General features: G+C 40.4%; 2 protein-coding genes across 9 annotated transcripts in view; one reads left to right on the top strand and one right to left on the bottom strand.

Moving 5' to 3' along the window:
- The window catches only part of PRIMPOL (primase and DNA directed polymerase), a 52928-nt gene extending 49660 nt beyond the window's left edge, over window positions 1-3268 (bottom strand). For 3 of the 4 annotated variants that reach the window (XM_031040657.2, XM_081807568.1, XM_006744732.3), the window contains exons 1-3: window positions 3040-3267; window positions 2082-2148; window positions 1634-1702 (exon numbers count right to left, since the gene is read on the bottom strand). The gene's annotated coding sequence lies outside the window, so the exon portion shown is untranslated. Of the gene's footprint in view, window positions 1-1633; window positions 1703-2081; window positions 2149-3039 lie in introns of all 4 variants that reach the window. The other variant, XM_081807571.1, reaches the window with a different exon arrangement.
- Window positions 3269-3549: 281 nt separating this feature from the next.
- Window positions 3550-24572, top strand: CASP3 (caspase 3). Of its 5 annotated transcripts, XM_081807531.1 has the most exons (9): window positions 3556-3660; window positions 7741-7888; window positions 14351-14427; window positions 15302-15366; window positions 17571-17695; window positions 20897-21025; window positions 21356-21531; window positions 22035-22155; window positions 23777-24572. In XM_081807531.1, the coding sequence occupies exons 3-9, from the start codon at window positions 14365-14367 to the stop codon at window positions 24004-24006; spliced, it is 909 nt and encodes a 302-aa protein (XP_081663657.1). In that variant the 5' UTR covers window positions 3556-3660; window positions 7741-7888; window positions 14351-14364; the 3' UTR covers window positions 24007-24572. The 5 variants fall into 5 exon arrangements, with proteins under 5 accessions (XP_030896519.1, XP_081663657.1, XP_006744794.1 ...); XM_006744731.3 differs by lacking the exon at window positions 7741-7888; XM_081807543.1 differs by lacking the exon at window positions 14351-14427.
- The last annotated feature ends 814 nt before the right edge of the window (window positions 24573-25386 follow it).

The raw sequence follows: 25386 nt of genomic DNA, 5'->3' as shown, positions 1-25386 counted from the left end.
CCAGTATTTTTTATGTACACCATACATGAAAGTCATGGAGACACAATGGAAAACCAGTCTGACACTTACCAGACTGAAGAAACCACAATGTCAACAGAGGAAAAAGAGGAATTCAATATATGTTGTGCTCTCATGTTCTCTGCACAGTTCAAAAATTTTAACAGCTGGGTTGAGGGTCAGAAGACAACTGGGGGCTGGACTATTGGCGCAGGAGGGTTGAATGACAAAAGCAAAGGAAATGGAGACAAGGAAGGCATCTGGCATTCTGGTTTGGGACTATCGTATTCCTCATCCCTACCCCCTGGGATAAGAAATAGGTCACCATTTTAGAAATGCTTTTAATTCCTGGTAGGGAAGGACTGCTGTCTTTCTTTTATATAACTGTACATCAAAAACCCCTTTTCACACAGGGGCCGTAACTATTTTTGGTAAGTTTCCAAGTTCCAAAGAAAAATATTTGCTGTATTTTAAAATAATAGGTTTAAGAGCTCTATTATTTATTTCTTCACATTGCACCACAATGTTAATTTCTTTCTTTTTTTTTTAAATTAAGCTCTATGCCCAATGTGGGGCCTGAACTCATGACCAAAAGGTCAAGAATCACATGGTCTACCCACTGAGCCAGCCAGGCGCCCCCCTCCCCCACCCCACCCACAATGTTATTTCTTAACATTGTGTTTAACCATGGTCAATACTGATTTTACAACTAAAGGTGGTCAGGCTAGAAAAAAGGCTGGCTTAGTCCTTTTAGAGGAACTGTAGTGGGAGAAGAGGCAGAGGGAAGGAGGAAGAGAGATGACACAGCCAGCCAACCTCAGTAGCCCTGGTTTCCCTAGGTTTTGCCTAGACTTGCCCAGCTCAGACACTTGAAGGCTTGAGTCCCAGGACCAGCTGGAATAGACAGCACATGCTTCATGATTCCTGGCCTCTAGGGAAAGCTTCTTTGCTCTTTTGTCTATCACAAGTCAACTCCTCTTTCCTCTGCCCTGAGAACAGATTCATCAGTATTTTGTGCTTTCTGACATATATGTTCAGTGCCAGTATTTAGTCATGCTCTGGTATTTGGCAATATTTTTTTTTTTTCTTAAAAAGATTTTACTTATTTATTTGAGAGAGAGTGAAAGCGAGAGAGATCACAGAGGGAGAGGCAGACTCCAGGCCGAGCGGAGAGCCCGATGTGGGACTCCATCCCAGGACCCCGGCATCACAACCCGAGTCGAAGGCAGACGCTTAACCAACTGAGCCACCCAGGCGCTCCTGGCAATGTTTTCTTTCTTTTTTTTTTTTTAAGATTTTATTTATTTACTTGACAGAGAGAGATACAGCGAGAGAAGGAACACAAGCAGGGGGAGTGGGAGAGGGAGAAACAGACTTCCTGCCGAGCAGGAAGCCCGATGTGGGGCTCGATCCCAGGACCCTGGGATCATGACCTGAGCCAAAGGCGGACGCTTAACAACTGAGCCACCCAGGCGCCCCCTGGCAATGTTTTCTTAACATAATCCCCTTTATGGCCTCTTGGAATATATTTGTACTATTTCTCCCACTGCTAGAACAGTCATAATAAAGTATGTGATTGAAATTTATTTATAGTATTACTGCTATATAAGAGTACATTCCAGATGAGCACATTCACCTTTTCCACTTCGGTCATTTTGCCTCTCAATGCTTGAACAGAAGTAACTCATAATTTCCCAGAAATCTCCTGTAAGAGATAAAAAAAACATACAGTGATCTATTGTTCTTTTCCAGTTCCCCCCTTCTACCATCCCTACTGGATCCCCCATCCAAATACCCTAACTCTCTGCCAGACTAATCACCCTTAAAACCAGATTTGTAACTTTCCATAGCGACACTCATTAATGATTCAGAACATCACTCAATTCACACTTTGGCTTACCTCAAGAAATCCAAACTCCCTCGAGAATCTAGAGCAGATTCTAAACCACTTTACAGTCTCCAGAATGGAAACTACTTAATCATTTTATTTCTTATTGTTCAGGCATCTCATCAAATGAATGATAAGGACCACATCCTGTCCCTGGCCCACTACAATCACCCTCTTGCATATATATTCCTCTTACCTGGAATGCCTCACTTGCCTCTCCCTCTTCGAGGCCCAGATCAAAGTCGGCCACCTCTGAGACAATTCTGTAAAAAGAAATTACTGGATTCAGTCGGAAGACATCGCCTCTAGCCAACCCTTTTACTATGTTAAAGTTTCACTAGACTAATTAGTATAATTTACAGGAAAACAGAAAACCACTGCTGCTGCTTTAACTGAAGTATCATTTTAGTAAGAGAGTTTAGCACAGGAAGGAGTGTGGGCATCACAATGGGGTGATAGGATCTGTGCAACCATACTAGCACCTTCCTTATGAAGAACTGCACGCTGAACTACTGGTAGGGTTTGGAGGGGGTCCTATTCTTCAGTTTTACCGCAGCAGAAAAAGGCCTGCCAAACACTGGTCCTCTCTCAATTTGGGAGGGATTAAGAAAGGCCCAAGTGTTCTTCTTGGGATGCAAATCTAACTCCGGTAATTCTTTTAGCAAGAGCAAATGACTTAACTTTCTTAAACCCGTGCAGGGATTGGGATTCCTACCTCCAGGAGTTGTTGAAAGGATAAAATAAGAAAATGTGCTGCGAAAAATGTACTAAGCACTCAACAAAGAGCTGCCATATATATATATATATACTATATGTATATATAATATATATATAACGACGTCTATTTATGGACACACTACGGCCCCTGATTTATACCCGAATAGACAGAAATGTTGGGGGCAGGCTGGTTCTTAACGTGGGAATCCCTGACTTAGAAGGATGTCCTGAACCTCTTGAAGTTTGATGCAGAATTTCGCCCTCGATTGTGCTGATATATTCTGCGAAAACGACTCCTTGTTTGCATCAGGGTCTGAACGTATTCGTGAACCAAAACAGGCGGGGAAGCAGTAGCGCAGGGAAGGAGGATTTAGGGGCAGGGAACTGGGGGTGAGCCAAGGAAAGGCCTCAGGCACCAAAGGAGAAGTAGAGATTACCAGCGCGAGTCGCGGCCTGCTCCCCTTCCTCCGGGAGGTCTGAGTGGGCGTCAGGCCCGCCTTTCACTCCCTCCTCTCTGCTCCTTGGGCCTCGCGAGGCGTTCAGGCGTCCCTCCTTTTGCTTTCAGAAGCCCGCGCCGCCAGCGGAAACCCGCGGGTTCTCACTTGCAGGCGGGACCAGTCTTCAAACCAAGCGCAAGGACGAGGCCAGAGCGCGGGGAGGGCGTGCCGACAGGAAGGGACGCTCAGGCCTATGAGGGAGCGGCAAGGGGCGGCGGGGGCGGGGAGAAGAGTGCGCAGGGCCTATGAGGGAGCGGCTGGGGCGACGGGGGGCGGGGAGAGGAGTGCGCCGTCCTTTGAGGGAGCAGCATGGGGCGGCGGGGGCGGGGAGAGGAGTGCGCCGGGCCTATGAGGCAGCGGCGTAGGGGCGGCGGGAGCGGGAGAGCGCTGGGGCTGGAGGGACATGTCAGCGCCGGGGCGAGAGCGCGGGGGCGGGCCCGGGGCGGGGCTAGCGGGGGCGGGGCCTCCCGGGAGCACACCTTTTAGGGCTGCGGGCTGGGGCCTGCGGTTTGGGAAGTCTAACCGGTGCGAGAGGAGTCGTGGCTGCTTGGAGGCTGTGCGGTGAGTGCTGCCATCCGCCCTTCCCGCAGCGGCCCCGTCAACCCTGGGCCCGCTCTTTTCATCCTCCCAAGCCCTGCGCCCGCCCCGGCACCCTGCCCGGGCCTGCAGCTGTTCCGGGGAGGAGGACGTGGGCACGGTCCTTGCGGCGGATCCTTTGTTATCGCACCAAGACGGGTGCGAGAACTTGCACTGAAGCCTGCTTAGCGAGAGACCCGAGGCGGGTGGGGGACACCAGGGGATGTGGAGGCCGGGGAACGGAGATCTGGCTGGAGATGCGGCGCCCGGAGGACTGGAGGATCGAGAGTCCGCTCCGGGAGCGTCGAGGCCGGATTGCAGGAGAGTCTGGACCCGGGGGTGGGAATAGGGGGTTGGAGCCGGAGCCGAAGGCAGCGGGGTGCTTGGGAAGTGAGAGTGGCCGGGACCTTGGGCTGACGTTTGGATCGGGAAGAGTGGAGCGGATGATCGGCGCCAAAAAACGGTGCCCCGAGAGCGCTGGAGGCGAGCCTGGTGCTGCTGAGAGGCGCGGACTGATCCTCCTATTACTGGAAGAGGGTTTAGTCTCTGCTGCTTTCTCTGTGTCGGGCCTGGATTTTTTCGGGTTGACTGTGTGGCTCAATTTTCCAGAGAAGTAAATTTCAAGCATTGAATTCTATTTCCTTTTCAGACCTGCAGGCTTCCTTGAATCCTTGCAGCTCTTCCCTGTGATTTAGTATCTGTAGCCGAAGTCACCTAGGAGCCGCTTTGAGATCCCCTCAGGGCATGTTGAAAAGCGTGCCTTTCTCACACTTTGTCACTCTTGATTTCAGTGGGTCTGTTCTCAAGCCTTGCAGAAGCTGCCTATGTCCCTGTACTCAGTAAGTGGCATCCAAGCCCAAAACCAGCCTTCTCAGCTACCTCTCCCTGTTCCTTCCCCAGTTAGCCATCAAGCCACCTGAACCTCCTAAATACCCATGAGCTCTGTCCACTTCTCTCCATTTTTGAGAACCACCCTAGGCTCTCACCTAGCTACAGCAGTCCTCATTGGCCTCCATACTTCCAGACCCGTCCCCCTGCCCTCCATTCCATTCTTCACAGCACAAGCTGAGTGATCTTTATAAAATAGAATTCTAGAAGGCTGTTCCTTTGCCCATAGGACAAACCCAATCCCTTAACAAGGCTAACAAAGCCAAGCATAGGTTGGCGCCTTGGTCCCCTCCCCATCTTATCTTTCGTTATACCACCATTTCACTTACTGAACAGCCAGGCTGATCTTCATACCTGTTCTCTGCCTGGAACACTCTGCATTCCCTCTCTCCCTTCATTACATCACATTTGCTTGAGGAACTCCTACTTAGGTTTCTGTTCTCATTAAGTACTTCAAGGTTAAGTTTTCTATGATGAGTTCCTTTTGCATCCTGCATTCCATAAAAAGCAAATGGCATATCCTTTGCAGTTGCTTGTTTACTTCCCTACTATCTTCCCTACTAGTCTGTAAGCAAATTCCATGAGGGACTATGTTTATCTTGTTACCTTGTTGTTCCTTATTGTTTTTTCCCGTATATGGGGCCTGGCACAAGTAATAGCCATACTACAGCATTATGCTTTTTAATAATTATGCCCTATCTGAAAAACTAAACCTATTTTAGGTTTACTTAGCAAATTATAATTAAAAGATATGAATTAGAAAGAAATGGCAGAAGTGAAATATGGAGTTGCTGTGACAATATGAATATGCAGGATAGTAACAGGTGCTAAGCAAAGTGGTTAGACCAGCCTGCATCAAAATGTGCTCAGCCACTTTGTGTTGGAGTTAGATGATCTCCAAGAATGAAATGTAAAGCTTAAGTCATCCCTGTCACAACCTGATGTTGGAGCTTTGGTTTTGCCTTGCTCTTTTGCAAAAGAAGGCTTTGAAAGTTAGAATGTGTTTTAATGAACGAACAATTTATTGGAGTGTGGCAATAAAACCTGTTCACAGTAAAACAACAACATTGTACCTAATTAAATCAGATTTGCTTTTGCTCTCTTTAAAAAAGGCCTTACTTCCTGCCATTTTAAGAGACTGACATGTTATCTGATACAGGCAATTACAATGTTTCTTTACTGTTTTGCTTTCAAACCCAATTTAACACAATCTACTGCTTCATCCCCCTTCAGTGCTAACAAGCACTCTATTTTCATGTACGGCTTTAAAACAATTTTGGTGCCTACTATTAGATCTTTAAACTCTGCCTCAAATATGGGAAGCACTGGTGTTTGGGTCCCAAAAAAGAGGTGAGAATTTTTAGACTGTTAGATAATGTTTTGTACAGATGTAACATATATAATGGAGGGGAACAGGTACTTTGTTGCCAGACCACTCAAGGCCAAGTCCCAAGGGTGCCACTTACCAGCTCATTCATAAATTAAGCATAAATCATATACACACCTCATAGGGTTGTTGTGAGGATAAAATGAGATGTCTGTTGACTATGCTTTGTAACTATATGATGTTATTTCTCTGCCTATTTCATTCTTGCCTGCAAATTGCTTATAGAGCTTTTCGAATTAGGGTAGAGTAAGATAAAATTCTCTGATCCCTACTGAGCACTGTGTGGCATCTGCCTTGTGGAGCCACTTTTGAATAAGGGAGTACAGGTGTGAGTCCCACACAGGGATAGGATCCATGGCTCTAACCATCACTCCGGACACTCAGGTTTACTGCAGTACTCTGCACACAGTTCAGTAAATTATTACAGCTCAAATGACAAATGAATAAATACCGACTCAGACTTTTCCCAGTTTCAAACCTTCTCTGGTAGGCGGAATTTCTTTAATCAGGTGGCTGTAAACCAGAATCTCCTTCTACAGAGGAGTGGTCCTGAGCGGAAGGGAGGAGGCCCTGTAGGTTATCTGTAGTTTTTATAAATGGCATCCAAGATCCTTCATTCTACATTTATTTTATACAAAATATGGCTTTGGACAGTGGGGAACAATTTCAGCCTGTCTTCCTGGTCCTGGGGCCCTTCCAGAGAAAAGGAAAGAATGGTTTGATCTGTTTGTATGGCACCACTGAATTTTGTTCAGTTTACTCTGTATTTCATTTTACTTGCTGCTCAGTGTGTTTTCACCTTAATTACAAAGTAAATATTAAGAGATTGACTACCAGGCCCAACGATATTGGTCCAATCACCAATATCCAATTTGGTGATTCTTCTAATTCCCCAGAGAAATTCAGAGACCAGATGGGAAAGAATTTCAATAAAACCTCTAGTACATTACAGCTGAAATCTGTTCTTATCCAAACTATTGTGAAAAGTCTGTTCTTTCTGTTTCACTTGCTGAATCTGGATATGTGACTGCTTTTAAGACTTTGTCCTCTCTAATAGGTCATAAATACAATCCTGATGTTTTACAAGCTCTTTGGCAAAGGTATAGCCTTCCCAGAAGTCATGATGGAAAGGCTTCACCTTTACTTTACAGGCATATAGAAAATGTCTTAATAACATAAAACCAGATACTTTGCTTTTAGAAGTAGATTACCCAGTGGCATCAAAAACACCGTAAGTGTCATTCCTATTTTGTTCATTAATTACAGTAAGTGCACTTTATACTATTTCAGTGTCTCTGCTGTCAGTTTCTGTCATGTTATTTATGCTCTCTGTCTCATCTTAATTAGAGCTTCTAGGTTATGGATTTTAGTTTCCTTTATTGAAAGTAGAGAGACTATTACCCCTCCCATAAGGTAGTAAGTCATGTTGAGGAGTGGGACTCTGCCCTCGCAAGGCAGACAGATCCTGGTTTGAGTGCTGGCTCTGCCATGTAAGTTACTTAACTGCTCTGAGCCTCAGTCAGCTGAACTGTAAAATGGGGATCATTATGTCTCAGACCATCACTGGAAGGACTAGCCAGAAACACATAAGTAAATAATAAATGCATACCTAAGTAAGCAAAAGTACCTTTTGGCTCAGAGTCTAGCCCAGACGAGACAGCATCAAGAGGAACTATTGTTACGGAACACTTGTACACAACCCTCAAATCACATAAGACATTTTGATTCTTTGGCCTTTTCTTTGGCTATGTGTTCTGGTAAATCTTTACTTGTAATTTTTTTTTTTTTAGATAGATTCATGGAGATGATTCATAAGTGAGCAGTATTCATTCTGATGTCACATTTGGAGATTTCAAACCCTTTTGAGACCAGGCTTTATCCTTTACCTCAGTTTCCTATTAGGACAGGCCCTAGGAACAGCCTACTGCTGGGGGACAGGTTAGTGGAGTAGGAATCTGGCAAACTGTTGATACTAATTTAATATCTTATTTTGAAATCTCTACCATAGGCATGCTTTTAAACTATTCATTTTTAATAACAGGGTTTTGTGGGCTTTTTAATTTTTAACACTTTATAACTTCATATAGAAATTTCAGTTTTAGAAATTAATTTTCATTCTGCTGCCTTCACTGTAGATCATCTATTCTGCTTTACTGGATTATTGCAATATACAATGGTCCCTTTAGTTGGCTAACTAGAATATAAATAGGAAAACGTTACAACTTTTCACTTGTTTAGGAAAACAGCATGAAATGTTTAAGTATCTATTTTAGAGTGACAGTACATTTATACTGACAACCTTCTTTTAGTTTTTGAAGATTTGTGTGGAGCAGCTTTACTGGCGAGTGTTAAAGGGGTCTAGGAACTAGAGAAGTGAGTCTAAGACCCAAGTTCAAATTGCCATCTAATGCCAATTGGTCTATTAAAATTTCTCCAGGATCTAATGTTCAGAAATGTACTTTATAATCAGCAGCATCCTGAATTGATGGAAAGAATTATATATATCAATACAGTAAGAAACAATTAGTGTTAAGTTCATTGCTGTGCTAGGATATATTTTTTAAACCCTTTTGGTATGCTTTTCCCATTTATGTTTGGTCAAATGAAAATGTTCTAAGACATAAACTCCTGTTACCTCTTAGAGCGTTAACTATTTCCCTTGAGGGATATTTTTTTTATTCTTCTAAGATGAGATCACCATCCCCAGAATAATTTGTATTCAGCCCGGCATTAGCTAATGGAGGTGAGGTAATGCTAAGTGTGACACGTTAGTAAGTTGCAAGAACCAAAGCCCTCTCCCAAGAGTGTGGATGTGGTGTTTTCATGTGGAAAAAGCAGATGGTGACAAGGAGAGAGCAAATGTGCACATGTCTGATGCAATGAGGATTTTATTTACCATTATATAAGTTTGTGATAGTGTATGAAGGTCAGTTGATACTGTTGCAATGTATATGGTTCAGATACTGACAAAGAAAGCAATGAAACACGTTATAGTATGTGTTCCTGAGAAATCCTTATCAAATAGTATAAGACACTGTTTTAAATCCCATTCCAAAGAACTCCCATTTTTTCCTTTCAGCCACCAACTACCTTACTGAAACAAAATCGTCCATCTCATGCCTAATATCAGATATCATTAAATTACAATCACTTTTATTAGGCTTGATCTGTATGAAAACTTTCTTAACTATTAAAAATGATTTGGTTAAAGTTCAATAAATACATGAAAAGGAAGTGACTACTTAAAAGTCACCTATTATTTAGATGAAATCTTAACATTGATATGAGCCAAGAAGCCAAATATTTTAAAATTCTGGAAAGCAGATCACTATTTAAATTTAAACTTTCTTTTTTTTTTATTCAATTAGCCAACATACAATACATCATTAGTTTTTGATGTAGTGTTCAATGATTCATTAGTTGCGTATAACACCCAGTATTCATCACAAAAAAAAAAAAAAAATTAAACTATCTATAAGGATAAAATAGTTTCATCCCATAGCTTTATTGTTGGCAAGAGATAAAAGGTTATTAGAAGTTAGTATTTCAGTCTAAGAATCACGACACTGTTTGCAGAAGTGTTTGACAAGAGATCTTAAAGGCCTCAGTCATGTGGGAACCCATCATGGGGTCCTCAACACCCTACATTTGGAAAACCCATTCACAAGGCCAATTTGAGGCAAACACGGGCCAGAAAGGACACTGGTGGGAGCTCCAGGTTCAGCTTTAGAAATTTCTATTTTTATTAAGTCTTCTTTCCCACTCTCTTTTCACTCCAGATTTACTACAGGCTGGCCATAAAGTCTTGAAACATAGATAATATTATTTTCTTAGGGATTGTAATATAATAACAGTAAATCACTTATTATGTATTTGCCTATGGTTTGAGAATTGTTAGCCACTCTATTCTCTCAATTCATCAAATTAACCACAACTTTGTTTTTCAACCACAGATGGATAATTATTTTGCATTTTAGTCTGCCCAGTTAGAATTGACATGCATGGGGCAATTTGGTCTCTATATTTATGGTTCAAGAACGTTTGAGGTTTCTTGTACCTGATCTATGTTTGTTGTATGTGTGAAACAAAAGAGAAAGAAAAAGAGGGAGACTAGGACATGGTACAGAGCAGCCAAGGAAAGATTGCTACTTTCATAGTAGTAGCGTTCCCCTGTTTTTATCACTCTTGAAACAGGGCTGAGAGTTGAAATTGACCACACAGTCCTGGTTGATGCAATCTATCCTTGCTGATAGATATTATTTTATAAGATAATCTTTGTTACTATTTTCTAAATTTAAAAACAATACAGATGTTGTAGAAAATATAGGGAAATATCAAGGAGTAAATAAGTTGCCAGTAATCCATCACCCAGAGACAGCCACTGTTAAAAGATAGGTTAATATGTAAAGATGCTGGATAATTACTTTGGATCTTTTTCTTGTGTTTAATTGAGATTATATTATTTTATACAACTTTATAACCTATTTTTACTTTACCTTATAAGCATTCATATATAGTTGGTAAGTTCTTTTAAAAAGTTTTATAGCTGTATTAACCAATGTATGGATATACCACAACTTAACTATTCTCAATTCTCAATATTCTCCTCTTCCCTCCTTCCCTTTTCCTCCTCTCTCCCAACCCCTGGGGCTGTTTTTTAGGCTGCATTCTTAGAAGTGTAATTTTACCGGATCAAACTTCTAAGCTCTTACTGAGGGATAGGAGGACATATCAAGAGATATCATTTTCAAGAGATAATACCAATTTATGCCCCTTCCAGTAGAGTATGAGAATGCCTATCTCCCACACTTCTGCTAGCATTGTGTGTGATTGGTTTTTGGTATTACTTGGTTACAATACATGGGTAAATACCCATGAAAGTACACCTCAGACGTTTTGGGATTCATGTCTCATAGTTTATCTTCTAAATATAGAGAAAATAGGAACAATCTTATAAGAAGTACCTCATCCTCCTTCCATCACATTCACCCTCCTTCACCTGTTGTACCCCAATAGTTTGCCCTCCTTCTCCTTATGGGGGGACGAACCCTCACTTGTTCTTAGCTGAGACCGATGCTTTTCCATATGTGAGCTAGATTCGCAAACTTTCTCTCCTCTTGCCTTATTAATTTCTCACTTTCCATAGATCGTTCTCATCAGCATGAAAGCAAGCCTTCTATGGCCCATCTTTAAAACCAAACAAAGCAAGAAATCTCTACCTCTCGTCCCCCTCCAGCTCCTATTCCATTTCTCCTTTCGCCTTCCCTGCAAAACTGCTTGCTCACTGGTATTATCTTTACTCATTTTTGTTCTCCCATTTTCTCCCCAACCCACTGCAGCAACATTGATCCTTTTAAACTATAATGTTTGAAAAGTCTAACACTTGGCTGTTGTGTAAATGTAGAATAAATGTGTCAGATATTTTATTTAATTAAATAACAGAACCAGTAAGATATTAAGACCAGTTCAAAGGAGAATTTGAAGAACAAACATAGATGGTTGGGTATAAGGATATGAGTTTGCTAATAGAAGTGGAACTGGTTAATATCCTACGGGGCAGTGAAAGGTAATTTGGAAGGGTCATTTTTCTATAGGTCGAAAATCAATTGCATCATTAAAAGACAAAATTCATTTTTGTTGCTATAGGCAAGAATCATTAGCATGGCTATCCATTTTCTATGACTTAATTTCCTACAGAGTTGTAAAATAACCTAGTCATTACAAGGTCAGATAAAGGGTTAGTATCCAAAATTCATAAAGAGTTTATCAAACTGAATACCCAAAAACCAAATAATCCAGTAAAGAAATGGACAGAAGACACGAATAGACATTCAGATGGCTAACAGACACATGAAAAGACATGTGTCTCAACATCAGTCATCAGGGAAATACAAATCAAAACCAAGATAGAGACCACCTCACACCTGTAGAATGGCTAAAATTACAACTCAAGAAACAACAGGTGTTGGCAAGGATGTGGAGAAAGGGGAACCCTCTTACACTGTTGGTGGTAATGCAAACTAGTGCAGCCACTCAAAAACAGTATGGAGATTCCTCAAAAGTTAAAAATAGAACTACCCTATGACCCAGCAATTGCACTACTAAGTATTTACCCCAAAGATACAAAAATACTGATTCAACAGGGCTCCTGCACCCTGATGTCTATAGCAGCATTATCAACAATAGCCAAATTATGGAAAGAGCTCAAATGTCCATCGACTGATGAATGGATAAAGAAGATATGCCATATATATATATATATATATAATGGAATAGTAACCATTAAAAAGAATGAAATCTTGCCATTTGCAATGACATGGATGGAGCTGGAGTGTATTATGCTAAGTGAAATAAGTCAGAAAGACAAATGCCATATGATTCCACTCATATGTGGAATTTAAGAAACAAAACATGGAGGGGGGGGGAAGAGAGAGAAAGGCAAACCATAAGAGACTCTTAGCTATAGAGAACGGAAGGGTTGCTGATGGGGAGGTGTGTGGGGGATGGGCTAAATGGGTATGGGTATTAAGGAGGGCACTTGTGATGAGCAGTGGGTGTTGTATGTAAGTGATCGATCACTGACTTCTACTTCTGGTACCAATATTACACTATATGTTAACTAACTAGAATTTAAATAAAAACTTAAAAAAAAAAGACTCTATAAAGTCAACTAATCCTCAAGATTCCTCTAGACCACGCCCAGCACCATGCTGAAATGATATACAATAATTTCTTTTGCCCATTTTGCCCATTTCCAGGTGTTGGACAATTTTTCCTGATAATCCCCACTATACCCATGACCTTCTTGCCAAAGCCTGGGGTCTGTCCTTAACTGACTTGACCTCTTAGCAATATTTAAAGCATGGAACACTCTTTGAAAGACTTCTGCATGCTTTGGTATACCACATTCATCTGACCGACCCCTACCAAACCCCCCCCCCGCAACCCGTTTCAGTCACCTCTCTCAGTCTCGTGCTGGCCTGTAAATACCAGAGTGCCCCGTGTATCTCTAGCGCTGATCTCTCCCTGAGTTCCAGACTCTTAACTACCTATTTCCAATTATCAACTCTAATCTAAGCCACCATCGTCTCTTTCCAGAACTATTCTATAAGGCTTTCCATTGTCCTGTGTGCTTCTACTCCAATCTTCCACAGTTGATTCTTCACTCCGCAGCCAGAGTGATCTTTTTAAAGCATGCCGTCCCTCTCTGCTTAAAACACACCAATGGTTTCTCCTTGCAACCAGAATAAAACCAAAGCTGCTCTCAGCTCCTGAGGGCCCTGTGTGATCTCACCTTCCCTACTTCATCTCTCTTTATGCCTTCCCTTCTTTTACCATGCACTAGTCAAAGTAGTCTTCTTTCTGTACCATGAATACACCAAACTTTTTCAGGGACTTTGTACTTGTTGGTCCTTCCCAGCAAAGATAGCCTCTATGTCATTTAGATCTCGATGTAAACGTCACCTGAGAGATGTCTTTCCCAACCACCTTAGCTAAAGTAGCTCATACTCCCAGTCTCCCCATTACTTTATTCTGTTTTCTTCTCTTCATAGTCCCAATTAGTGTCAGAAATCTTACTATCAATTTGTAATTATTCTTCCTTTCTAGGATGAAAGTTTGAGGGTCAGAACTTTGTCTTGTCTTCCACTCTGTCTTGGTGTCTACACTGGTACCTGGTACAAAGCATGTGCTCATTAAGTATTTGCTTACTGACTAAAAGATGGTTCATCCCAGTTGTATTCACCATCCTCCCTTGGTTTTCTAGAAAGCCTATAGGAAACAAGATGGTAGAAAAGCAAAGAGTCTTTGTTAGAAAAGCAAAACAAAGACTGGCTTTGAGAGAAAGTAAAACACTGCTCTCCTCTGTGGTTGAATTGAAATGGTGATGCTTCCCTTCCTCCATATTCTTGTCTCCATCTTTTCGCACCATAGGCTTGCACGCTATTCAGGGAGAAGGCAGGAAAGAACTTAGTTTTGGAGAATAAAAGAGGTCTCCTTAGCTTTGGGCTTGGAAGAGCGTGGGCTTTGGTAGGGATTTTCAGTTTGGGAGAAGATGAAAAAGTAAGTTTAGAGATGGATGGTGGTGATAATTATGCACCAATGTAACTATACTTAATGTCACTGAGTTGTACACTTAAAATAGTTAAGACAGTAGATTTATGTATGTTTTATCACAATTTTTTAAATTTAAAAATGGGGAGGAAGGCTAGGACTTTTTATAAAGGCTTTTGTGATTGGGTGAGTCCTGTTGATGGGCTTGTATATTCTTTTACGATTTCTGATCTTAGCATACGAGTCAGGTTAAAGTTGTCTTTCGATTCAAATTTTTGAGATCGCCAGGGCTTCTAGAGGCTGGAGAAAGTCAAGAATTTTTGGACTTGTTTTTCTCTTTTTATTTAGGGAGGCAGATTGCCATGGGAAGTACCTTTACTTCTGGAAGGCCAGAGAAGACATGGGAGAACTCCGGAAGACAAGTAGTAAGGAACTGGCTTCTTCAGAGGCAGCAGAGCAGAGTGGGAAGGAGAGCGCCTGAGTCACTTAGCTCTGTGACTGTGGACAAAGTCATTTAATCACGAGAAGTAGGGTTTCCTGACTTTCAGGAGTGTTGGGAAGAGAAAAGATAAGATGCCTAGCTCAGTGCCTGCTGTATAATAAGTGCCCCATAAGTGGTAGCTCCTCCAGTTGTAAGGACTAGCTCACCATGTCAGGTCCACTGGAATTGTCTGATGGAAGAACGAAAGCAGAAACTTTAGTTCTCACTTCCAGGTGTCCCTGGCCATTCCACGACCCTAGATGAGAAGTTGGAATTCTCAAGCTCAGTTTCAGAGTAAAAATTATATGGAGATTTGGAACTTCCTGGTGCTGGATCTCTTGAGAATCTAAAGCATTGTAGCATAGTATTGTGTGAGGTGTACGATTGTGATGGGAAGTTTCTGGGTTTTGTTTTGACGATGCTGAGTTGGAAGGCAGAGTTCTTAGCAATGAATGACCTGATCTGTTGCAAGAGAAACAAGTTGCAATCTGTGTCTTGATCTGGTTGGGAGTGGATAAATGTAAAAATTTATCAAGCTGCATGCGTCTTACCTGTACACTATATGAACTTCAAAGCTCACTTAAAAAAAGAGAGAGAGAAAGAAATGGACTACATTACACATACTTTTGGAAAGGATTATTGCTCCTAGGTTTGACTCACCAAAACCTTTAACAAGAGAGGTGAAGCTGGGCGAGGAGTGGTAATGCCAATTGAAAATGTCATATAAAGCATTAATTTAGAGAAATAATCATTGGAATAATTAATATAATGCATGGTCTCCTAATGACGGATTAACTTCTGTCTTCTTTATATTCCAGTTAGAAGTATCCATGGAGAACACTGAACACTCAGTGGATGCAAAATCCATTAAAAATTCAGAAACGTGAGTATTTCTAATGCTATCCTTTATAATCAGGGAAAGATGTGTATGTAATACAGCAAACTTTAAGGAATAGGGAAGCAGAAAGGGCTTTCAAACCAGAGAGAACCAGCTGACTTCTTACCTCAACAGCTGCGTGGCTTTTGCACATGTTAACTTATCCTCCCCGAATCTTGTCTTTAAAATCAAACTTTCACGAAACTGTGGGGAGGATGGAGGGAAAGATGAGGTATAGTGCCCGACCCACAGTCAGAATCTCCGACCTGGAAGCAGAAGGACGCTACAGAAGAGGCAGAACTCGCAAGTCTGGGTGCTTCTGTGCCTTCCTAAATCCGTCTGCAGGATGAGAGCTTTTGTGTTTGCAGGAGATTTTTGGCTTTCTGTCTATTTCTGAGTTGTTGTTGTTGTTTCTTAAGATTTTATTTATTTATTTGCCAGAGAGAGAGAGCACAAGCAGGGGGAGCAGCAGGCTCCCCACTAAGCAAGGAGCCTGATGTGGGACTCGACCCCAGAACCCTGGGATCATGACCTGAGCCGAAGGCAGACGCTTAACCAACTGAGCCACCCAGGCGCCCCTATTTATGAGTTTTAAGGCTAAAATGAAATGCCAATTCTGAGTCTGGGGAAGAATTGACTGATTTTAGATGATCTTGTACCCTTTGTTTTTCCGTCTTCCTCTTTGCAGTACTTTGCTTAATAATGCTTCGCCTAACCAGATGATGGAGAAAGGAAAAAGATAAAATGCAAACACCCTTCGTGTAATTCATGTCATTATCCACTTGGGATCTCTTGTGGAGCTTTTAATTCTAGAAAGTTTCTTCTGAGCCCCAGTATTATTATTTTGGACAAAAATAATAGTAATTATTTAGTGATCTTAGTACTAAACAAAAGTATTACAGAACGATTAACAGGTTACCAATAAAGGTTTAGCAGTGTCTGTTTAGGTAAGGAGATTTATTAGAAACTAAACTTTTAAGAAAGTTTGGGGTCTTTTTTTTTTAAACCTTTTAAGTGATTTATAAATTTTCCTACCTTTTCATATCATACAGAATATAATTTAATAGCAAATTGCATGGGAGCCCAAAACAGATTTAGGTCTGTTTTTATCCGATGATAAGTTATCTTTGCGTCCCTCGGCTTTTTGAGTCTCTGCCCTGCATCAGGCGTGTAGCTATCCTATTGCTATCTGTGATCTATATGATCTTCAACAAGTCACTGAGTATTAATACTTTCTGAGTATTAATTTTCTCACCCATAAAACGTGGGGATCTTCACCTTAGTTAATATAATTGTTTCTGACCTTGACTGTTTTAATTTACTATTTTAATTTTTTTCCAAAAATGTTTTTAGAATTGTATGTAATGTGAAATACACTCAGGTTAAATGCATGAGGACGTGGACTTTGTTTTGATGTTTGGCTGTTCCTAGACCTGGTATGTCCTGATCTCTGGCCTAGATTGGGGGTCAGGCTTGCAGTCTATTTTGGTCGAGTTTTATTGGAACACAGTCACACACATTCCTTTACATGTTGTCTTGGGCGACTTTCACCAGCAGAATGGAGTAGCTGCTTCAACAGAGCCTCAAATACTTAATGTGTGGCTCTCTTGAAAAAAAGTTTTTTGACCCTGGTCTAGATAACAGAGGTTTTTGGATAAGTGACTTTCAGACAAGTATTTCCAATTCTTTACAACAGTGATTCTATGTATTAACTATTAATTTGTTCAGCTCGTAGTGTTTAAGGAACAATTTAGGAATTGTGAAAAATACTGTGCTTTGAGTCCTATCTGTATTTTGTTGGTTTCCTCTCATTTCCAGGGTAATTTTTAAGATCTTACTCGTACCTTGAGAGATAAATATCTCACAAGTTATAAGAAATTTAAGAATTTTAAACTATACAATGTATTTGGTGAGATTTTGTAAAAATTTAGAGGAAAACGTAAAATGTAGAGAGCAAAAGCCTGAACTCTGAAGTCCGACAGGTATGACACAGTGTCTGCGTAACCCTCAGCACTGAGCCTCGGGGCACTCATTTACACATCTGTGAAATGGTTTCTCATGAAATTTAAATCAGGAAAGGCCTGTAGCACACAGCCTGACATTCATTCAACAAATGTGAACTGTTCTTATGTGTTATAAAAGTTGCATTAATGTAAACAGCAGCATCGGTCATTTCTGCCTTTGTAAACTGTTGTTTGATTTCCAAACAGAAAGATCTTACATGGAAGCAAATCAGTGGACTCTGGAATGTTCTTGGACAACAGTTATAAAATGGATTATCCTGAAATGGGTTTATGTATAATAATTAATAATAAGAACTTTCATAGAAGTACTGGTATGTATCCTAATGTAATTTTTAGTCCTCTTCAAATATTATACCATTTACGTTTGGTATAATATGAAAAATGGAACTGATGTTATTAGTTAGTAAACGATAACACAGAATAGCCACAGCGTAAAGATAGAGCAGGACCCTACACATCCTCCATCACAAACTCTTGATCTTCTGCCCATCATCAGAATTTCTCCCTCTTTCAACAGCTCCCTCCCATCTGTATGTTGGCTCTTCTGCCCTGACTTCTGTGTAACCCTTGCTTCTTTATCCTTCTGCTCCCTCTTTCATTCTAATAGAGGGATCACAACAAATAAGGAGTTGTATTTTTTTCTTTCCAAGAACTGTGCAAGGCACCTCATTGGTATTATCTCATTTAATTTTTACAACAACTCTGAAAAGTAACCACTATTGGATGCTGAAAGGTTAAAATTCTGACACAGAGTTCACACAGGTCATTTAGTAGCAGAGCTAGGACTTGGCCTTGGTGTGTCTGACCACCCCCCACCCTCCAGTCTGAGCTCTGAATCCACCTCCTGCACTGCTTCACTTCTTTGTATCTTCATTTGCTCTACTGACTTTTTCCTTTTCCCCCACAAAAATGACAGAACCCCATCTTAAAGAGACCTTTCTTTTACCCTGCTTCCTCTTAAGCTTTGATCTGATTTTTGTCTCCTCTAAATTTTGAAAACATGTGCTTTAAGCATGCCATCTTCACTTCTTTCCATCCCTCTTGAATCTGTTTTCTGTTTTCTACCTCTACCTCTACTGAAACTGCTCTCTTAGGTTCACCATGGCCTGATCACCAAATCTCCCTTCTCAGTCTCTATACTGGGTGTGACTTGAATCTACTAATATGGTTCAGACATTTTTTTTAGAGAATATAAACAATAAAATCCCTTACAATCCCAAAAAGTTAATTAATATCTTGATGTGTTACTTGATTCTTTTTCCTGACAGTTTCTTTCAAAGTTTAATTTCATTCATAATATTTAAGCAATAATTTATCCTGCTTGTTCCACTTAATGTAATATAAGCATTTTTCTCGTTGCTATATAATTTTCAGATCTTTGAATGATTACATAATATTCCATTTGCTTAATTTGCATAATTTACCATATGAATGGACATTTGGGCTATTTCTCCATTATTTTTATATTGATGCTGTGATAATTCTTTGAATTGGCATATTGGTCACATTAGACTTAATTTTTAATTAAAGAAATTAGAAGCAGCAGATCCAACTTAGGAGGCCATCTACTGGGCTGGTGGTAAAAATGGCCAGAAGAATCCAGGTTGCACTGGAACAATAAGTAGAGCTTGGTGTTAGACTAGTTATAAGGAAAGAGTAATTGGAAAAATTGGTGTCTGATTCTGAATGGGAGCCTTTGTATTGCTTTTGGCTGTAAGCTGAGGTGCCACCTTCAGCCATTAGATACTCTGCATCATGTTGCTAAGTTATCATGCCCACTTCCTGTAGAATTTTACATTGTGGGACCTATTCTTTAACAACCATAACAACAAAATACTTAACCCAGGAGTCTGGCTTTAGCATTCGAGTGAGCTCTTCTTCTGCTTTGAAATGTGAAGGTCAGGTCCTCACAGTGATCTCCTGACAGTCTCATGTTTTCTATTCTACTATTAAATGGCTCACAACCCCGGACTGGAATTCACTCACCTTGTCACATAGCTGCATGGTGTCCTCAGCCTCTCCAAAGTCAAAACTTTGATAGGCTTATTTTAATTTTATAAACATTACCTATGGCCATAATAGAAATTTCAGAAACTACAGATTACCAAAAGAAAAAAAACATTAAAATCACTCATAGTCACACTATTCAGAGATGCTCTATCAATGATATTTTGTAGGCACAGACATTGAGTCTTTTTTCCCATTCATACATGTTAATAATTTACTCAGTTCTAAGGTGTGTCCTCCCTAATGCTTTAGCCTTTTTAGATCTGAGTGCACTGTATAGTCAGTCTGTACGTTTATGTGGAGGGTACCGTAAAGGAGGGACAAAAGCCCAGGACCCCTGGGTACCAGCCTAACGCTAGCCTTATTACTTTCAACAAGTTCCTGAACTTCTCTGTGCTCCTTGTCCCACATTCGTACAAGTGAAGCTGGTCACAATCACTGTCTCACTTGTGTTTGGAAGGGTTGAAGAAACTACTCATAGCAGGATGCCTGGTGAACAGTATCAATGTGGTAGTCATTGATTTGGCGGGGGGGGGCTTCTGAAAACATATTATTAAAGTAGTAACAGATCTGAAAATTGTTGGGAACTTAGAATCAAAAAAATACACTTCCTCTAAGTATGTGAAATGTGTGTATTATTATATATACCATTTTTTCTTAAGCAAAAGTAGGATCCTATTGTTTTATAGGTTTTTTTTGTTTGTTTTTTTGGGTTTTTTTAAAGATTTTATTTATTTATTTGAGAGAGAGAGAATGAGAGAGAACACATGAGAGGGGATAGGGTCAGAGGGCAAAGCAGACTCCCTGCCGAGCAGGGAGCCCGATGCGGAACTCGATCCCGGGACTCCAGGATCATGACCTGAGCCGAAGGCAGTCGCTTAACCAACTGAGCCACCCAGGCACCCGTTTTATAGTTTTTTTTAATACAGTGACCATTTCCCATGGCAAAATTTTGTCTACAGAAATTTTTTTTTAAGATTTATTTATTTGAGAGACAGAGAGAGTGAGCAGGGGGAGGGGCAGAAGGAAAGAGAATCCCAAGTAGACCCTGAGCTAAGCTTGGAGCCCAATGCAGGGCTCGATCCCACAACCCTGAGATCATGACCAGAGCCAACATCAAGAGTCGGACGCTCAACCAGCTGAGCCACCCAGGCACCCCATGTCTACAGAAATGTTAATGGCAACACAGTATTCCATTATGTAAATGAATCATAATTTATTTAACCAGACTTCTCTCATTAAGCATTTCAGTTGTGTTTTTCACTATCTAAGCATCTGTGAAAGATATCTTTATGACCATAACACTGATACAGTTTATGTTATGAAGTGTCTTATATGCTAAGAAACTAAAGAGACTTTGTGTTACCATGATCAAAGTCATTGAATTTTCTTAGCAGTTGAAAAGAAGAATTTATTGTGGATTGTGTGACTTGCTGAATAGTTTATTTCAGAGCAGTTACTTTTTTTTTTTTATGCAATTATAAGTAATCCTTTCTGTTTTCAAGGAATGACACCTCGATCTGGTACAGATGTAGATGCAGCAAACCTCCGGGAAACATTCACAAACTTGAAATATGAAGTCAGGAATAAAAATGATCTCACATGTGAAGAAATTTTGGAATTAATGGACAGTGGTAAGAAATAATTAAAAGAGTGACCTACTTTCATTGTCTAATTTTATATTATGGTATAGCTGTAATTATAATAATAAAGCACAAGAACTACGACACCATACTCTATATAATCCCATATTTTATATACATAAAATAAAAGTTATTCATGCCACCTCCCTAACGTGGCTTGAGGTATGTTGACTGCCCCAAATTGGGTTTCGATGATCTCTTAGTTCTGTCCTCAAGTTTCTTCATCTTCCTCCTGTACAGTTTAATGGGAGATTGATGGGTGAATGAAGTTGTATTGGTTTTTTGTATGTCTATTTTCCTTACTTGTAAACATTTTTCCAGTCTCTAAAGAAGATCATAGCAAAAGGAGCAGTTTTGTTTGCGTGCTTCTAAGCCATGGGGATGAAGGAATAATTTTTGGAACAAATGGACCCATTGACCTGAAAAAATTAACAGGTTTCTTCAGAGGGGATTATTGTCGAAGTCTGACTGGAAAACCCAAACTTTTCATTATTCAGGTAATCTATACCTAAACAGCTTGGTTACTGAGGATTAATCAGGGATTAATTTACTCATTTGTGGATTAGCCAATGGATTTATTTTTTTCCCCTGAAGCTACTCAACTACTGTAACTTTTTTATTCATTTAAGCTACCACTTACAAGATAGAGAATAAATGTTCCTTTTAGACTTGTATCAAAAAGATTCCTCATTTTAACATCCATTTTTACACAGCCTTTACATTTCTTAGAAATAACAGTAATGTGTATACACACATACAGTTTTTTTTTGGTTTTTGTTTTTTGTTGTTGTTGTTTGCCCTTTTGTTTTGTTTTTTTGTTTATTTACATATACAGTTTTTAATAAATTTTTTTTTAAGTAATCTCCACACCCAGCGTGGAGCCCAACCCAGGGCTTGAACTCACGACCCTGAGGTCAAGACCTGAGCTGAGATCGAGAGTCGGACATGCAACCAACTGAGCCACCCAGGCACCTTTAAATGCTTGTTTTCTAACTGCTAGGCCTGCCGAGGCACAGAACTGGACTGCGGTATTGAGACAGACAGTGGAACCGAGGATGACATGGCCTGTCAGAAAATACCAGTTGAAGCAGACTTCTTGTATGCCTATTCTACGGCCCCTGGTAAGACAGTTACCAATAACGAACATTACCTGGAGATTCTAGACACAAAACAAGTGTTCCAAAGGCTGCCAAGATTTTGACATTCATAAACAGCTAACTGGTCTGTATTTTAGGTACCTTATCGACAGAGATGTGTCAGAAAGTTGTCTTTAGCAAAGTTTGGCTGGAAAATGTGCATTTATAAGAAAGTGGGAGGATGGGGTAACTGGGTGATGGGTATTAAGGAGGGCACATGTGAGGATGATCATTTGTCTGAGCGCATGGTTTCAGGTGTTAAACTAGGTGTTAAACATAACTAATGGGGCGCCTGGGTGGCTCAGTTGGTTGAGCGACTGCCTTCGGCTCAGGTCATGATCCTGGAGTCCCGGGATCGAGTCCCGCATCGGGCTCCCCCTGCTCGGCGGGGAGTCTGCTTCTCCCTCTGACCCTCCTCCCTCTCATGCTCTCTGTCTCTCATTCTCTCTGTCTCAAATAAATAAATAAAATCTTAAAAAAAAACAAAACAAAAAACAAAAATGTAACTAATGAATAGTTGAACATTACATCAGAAACTAATGATGTATTATATGCTGTCTACCTGAACATATTAAAAAAAAATAAGAAAGCATACTTCCACAGTGTCCTTCATGAACTTAATGCCAGATAGGATACTATATTGCAATATAGAGTAATGAGTCGTAATCTTGTGAAATGGTACAATATGTGCTATATTGTCATGTGCATGGTAATCGGCTAAGAGCTTCGTCCACTTCTTAGAATAGGAGAGAGGTATGTTTTCCAGGAATTCTTTGGAAGATAGGAAATAATAAAAATAAACCTGAAAAGTGTGTGAGAAGGTAAAGTGGAACGAGGGAAAAGAAACAGGTTATTCCACGTTTTTGTGATTGTGTTATACCTGTCCTCCTATAAATAAGTATTGATTGATCGTGCAATTTATTTATTATACAACTAACTCAGGGTGTCACAAAGTTTGGAAATAGAGGACAAATGTATTTTTAAAGAATGTTACATTTTTAAATACGCTCAACATGATTTCTTTTTAACTTCAAGACAGTTCCAGGTAAAGTACTTCCAAATTAGAAGCAATAGATCCAAGAGTTAATCTGAAAACTGTACAATGAATACATTGTGTTCCCTTTTTTGGAGTTTTTGAATACTCTGTCATGTCTTCATCGTACTTTATTTGGATGCCTTGTAGACAAGTTTAGGACATGCAAATGTGTGTGCATACATAAGCAAGTGATTTCTTGGATGAATCAATAATGTGATGGCAACACCATGCTCCTTACAATGGTGCCTCTTTCACATTTGCTTCTGCATTTTTGCATGTTTCCCTCTTCCTCCCTGTGAGAAGGGAAACCCAGACAAGAACGCTCCCCGTCATTCAGCGGGGAAGGTAGTCCACACTCTTTTCCTTGCCAAAAGCAGAGGTGTATGCACAAAACCACCCCCCACCCCCCGTACCAGCATCATCTCCCCTGAAACAAGAGGTGTTGTTTATTTCCTTTTTTTATGGCTAGTAATGCTTGTGGAAGTTTGTGCTTGTTTTTACCTTTATAATTATGTAATAATCTATAAAATCAGATACTCATGATACTTCGGTTGTTATTCTGCCCCGTAGGTTACTATTCCTGGCGAAATTCAAAGGATGGATCCTGGTTCATCCAGTCACTTTGTACGATGCTGAAACTATATGCTTACAAGCTTGAATTTATGCACATTCTTACCCGGGTTAACCGAAAGGTAGCCACAGAATTTGAGTCCTTTTCTCTTGATTCTGCTTTTCATGGAAAGAAACAGATTCCGTGTATTGTGTCTATGCTCACAAAAGAACTGTATCTTTATCACTAAAGATGGATGGTTTTTTGGTTTTTTTTTTTAAGTTCATATGCCAAGTGAGGAAATGGTTTAACCAATCCTATATTTTCCTCTCGTTTAAATCTAATCGAATACTTCACATGGTACTTTAGAACCTCCTACTTTCAAAGCAATAGAACTGTGAGGCTACCTCACACTCAGAATCAGGTAGTCGAAATCGAATTTAATTAGGAATAAATAAAAATGGATAGTGGTACAATTGTTGTGAGAGGAAATGTTTCTAAATTAACTGCCCTGATAATTAGCAAGTTTTAGTGATGCTGTTATGAATTTTTGAGTAATCATGGAAGAAGTTAAACATTGTAGTTATGAATTAATGATCTTGATATGCTCCTATATGAGAGTATGTACTCTGGTTTTTGTCAAACTACAGACACGATGATGGGGAATAATGTATCCTAGAATGTGGAGCTCCCCGGGCAGGGTCATGGTCTTAAAGACCTACCTTGATTTTTAGAATCAGAATTTGGAGATAAGTCAACTGTATTTTTTGATCATTTGTCTGAGCGCATGGTTTTGTGATGTTTGGCCCAAGCATGTCTTTGTTACAAAAAGTCATGTTTAGTATTGAAAAGGAAACTAAATATTTGACCAGAGGAAGTGTGAGCAAATCCCCTTGACTCTTGCGAGGAATTTAGCTAGATGCAGCGTTAACGGAGGGAGGCAGAGTTAGAACCTCATGGTGCTGAAATGCAGCTCATCCAGCAGCTTCCATATCCCGTCCTTTGTGCCTGAGCCAGTCTCTTGAGCTTCACATACCAGCAAAATATGTGAAGAACTGTTATGTAAACATCTCAAACTGTCGATCACGCTGATAGCAGTGTGAATTGAAGAAATTCTATAGGAACATCCTAAAATACAACTTACATAATAACCAGTGAAATGCCACAAAGAAACAGTAAATCAATCAGCTGGGCACTCCATCGCTAGAAGATGGTTTGAGCCTGAGCAGAGACACAGGTGGGCACAGCCTTTGTGATGAGGGCAGAGCCCTAGACCAGCTTTGGAAAAAGCACCCTAGCTAGTTTTTTCGTACGGACTAGTGTGCTTGGAGGATGACACCCTCCCACCACCAAGGCAGGAATCTCCAAGAAAGCTAACCAAATCAGAAATTTCTGAGATGGAAATTTTCCAAAGATGCTAAGAGTCACAACAAACCATAGCACGTTTTATGGTACCATTTCTAAGCACGTTAAGTTATTTTCTGTTGAAGTTTTCGGTCAAAGGTACAAAAAATGGGGGTTATAACGATATACTGTTCATTGAAAAAAAGGCCCGTGGCACACAGGACGTTGGCAATCAGCAGTCTCGCCCCTCCTCTGGCGCGTGGGGAAGCAGCCCCCACCAGGAAGG

Source organism: Leptonychotes weddellii, chromosome 2 (assembly GCF_054177405.1).
Source record: "Leptonychotes weddellii isolate Sample4059 chromosome 2, ASM5417740v2, whole genome shotgun sequence".
Taxonomy (NCBI): domain Eukaryota; kingdom Metazoa; phylum Chordata; class Mammalia; order Carnivora; family Phocidae; genus Leptonychotes; species Leptonychotes weddellii.
The sequence above is the reverse complement of the archived record's forward strand: the minus strand, read 5'-3'. Positions and strand labels throughout refer to the sequence as shown.

Excerpts from the sequence above, each read along its gene's own strand:
- CASP3 (XM_006744731.3), top strand. The coding sequence starts at position 14,365 with ATGGGAAGTACCTTTACTTCTGGAAGGCCAGAGAAGACATGGGAGAAC. Across the intron at positions 21,026-21,355 it reads TTTGGAATTAATGGACAGTG|TCTCTAAAGAAGATCATAGC; the intron begins GTAAGAAATAAT and ends ACATTTTTCCAG. Across the intron at positions 21,532-22,034 it reads CCAAACTTTTCATTATTCAG|GCCTGCCGAGGCACAGAACT; the intron begins GTAATCTATACC and ends TCTAACTGCTAG.